The sequence below is a fragment of the Austrofundulus limnaeus genome, unplaced genomic scaffold, assembly GCF_001266775.1.
Source record: "Austrofundulus limnaeus strain Quisiro unplaced genomic scaffold, Austrofundulus_limnaeus-1.0 Scaffold365, whole genome shotgun sequence".
NCBI lineage: Eukaryota > Metazoa > Chordata > Actinopteri > Cyprinodontiformes > Rivulidae > Austrofundulus > Austrofundulus limnaeus.
The window spans coordinates 131016-132602 of record NW_013952767.1 but is presented as its reverse complement, the minus strand read 5'-3'; the positions used below and the strand labels follow the sequence as shown (position 1 = coordinate 132602).

At 44.0% G+C, this 1587-nt stretch overlaps 1 protein-coding gene across 1 annotated transcript in view; it reads left to right on the top strand.

The window, feature by feature from the left end:
- LOC106528247 (rho GTPase-activating protein SYDE2) overlaps positions 1–1587 on the top strand; it is a gene marked incomplete at its 3' end in the record, with an annotated part of 71166 nt that overhangs the window by 12344 nt on the left and 57235 nt on the right. The window contains 1 exon segment of the mRNA XM_014023371.1: positions 698–1002. Coding sequence (XP_013878825.1) covers positions 698–1002 — 305 coding nt within the window.

Below are 1587 nucleotides of genomic sequence, written 5' to 3'. Positions count from 1 at the left end.
AACATGGGGTCTATCGCAAAACCGTTGGCTGGTGCAGTGTAGGTCGGACTCTTCTAAAGTCCTGCCAAATTTCATGTTGATTGGTGCATCTGTTTTTGTGGTACGGTTGACCACAAATCTCCGGAGGAAAAAAAAAGTACGAAAACAAAATGACGCCTGCTTACACTTTGCGTGTGGGAGTCATAATAATAATTGATTTATTTCTGCTTTCTATTTGTCACCAGTTTCTTTGGTTTAACTGTTAATGGAAGATGTGTTAACAAAATCCCTTAGTTTCCCCTTTGAATTCAGAGTGAACATACTCCTGAAGCTGAAGAAAATTGGTTGACTTTGACGTAATAAAAATGATAAACATGCTCAAAGGGATTATAGTAGGTGATTTGAGTTAGAGGATGATTCATCCAAAAGTAAAAAAAAAAAAAAAACAACCTAACACGTAAATTAAACAGGACAAAGATGAGAAGTGTGATATTGGGAAGTGTTTCCTCGTTTGTGGATTCTTGATACAGATGTTTTCTTCAACTTGTCGTGACTTGAGTGTCTGAGAGTAAGCACCCATTTCTGTAAATCAGTAATCACTGAAATTATCATCATCAAGATGATGATTGGTTGCCTTTTTTATCTCAAATTATTTTATTATCTCCTGGCACGAGGGTGAAACTCTCACGGTTTCTCTTTCTTTTCCACCCCCGTTCAGCTTTCATTGAGAACTTCCAAGCCCCGTGYGCGAATGGCCGTGAGGCGAGCAGGTCGACCAGCGAGGCCCCGTCGTGGAGGCCGCAGCACACCGCCATCACCGTCTCCAAGAAGCGCAACTGGCTGCAGCAGAGCTCCCAGGGAAGGGCTCAGCTGGCCAAGGATGAGCTGCAGGGAGTGCTGGGAGCCGAGGAGGAGGGCGGCCAGGGTCTCCATCAGCTGCCRCCTCCCCCCAGTCCCTCGCCCGACCACCTGAGACACACGGGGGGAGCGCCGTCTCGGCCGGTCCGCCTACTGATTCCTCAGGTGAGCTTCTTCATCCAAGAATGACGTGGAGGACGACCAGTGGTGGACAAAATACTCGGTGTCCTCACTTGTGTGAAAGTACTGATCCTACTGGTTAAATATTACTCCAATAAAAGGTACAAGTAGCTCGAGTAAGGGGTCTCTGCAGAAGGTTTTGTCCTGTGGGCGGAGACGGCCCTACTCATGATTGGCGGAGGTTTCGATGTGGGCAGAGATGGCCCAAAAGATGTGATTGGTCGGACTGACGGTGGGGTTTGAGGCTGGGGGCAGCGGGGAGTAGCTTGATCGAGTCAGGCAGGAAGCAACATGTTTTTTAAGATTAATTTTAGTCATAAAATAAAGTCAGTGACAGGTGAAAGTAACAATAAAACATTTAATAACAATTCACAAATCTCAGTAAATGGACTTCTTGTTTCTGATCATGAAAAAATTGCTAACTTATTTAATGAATATTTTATTTCTTCAGTAAGGACCTCGCTATCTGCGCATGCTAATACTTAAAAGTTATTTAAATATTCTGATAATTCAACGCAATTTTCATTTTCTGAAATTTCACAGAGTGATGTTTTGAATACACTCCAATCT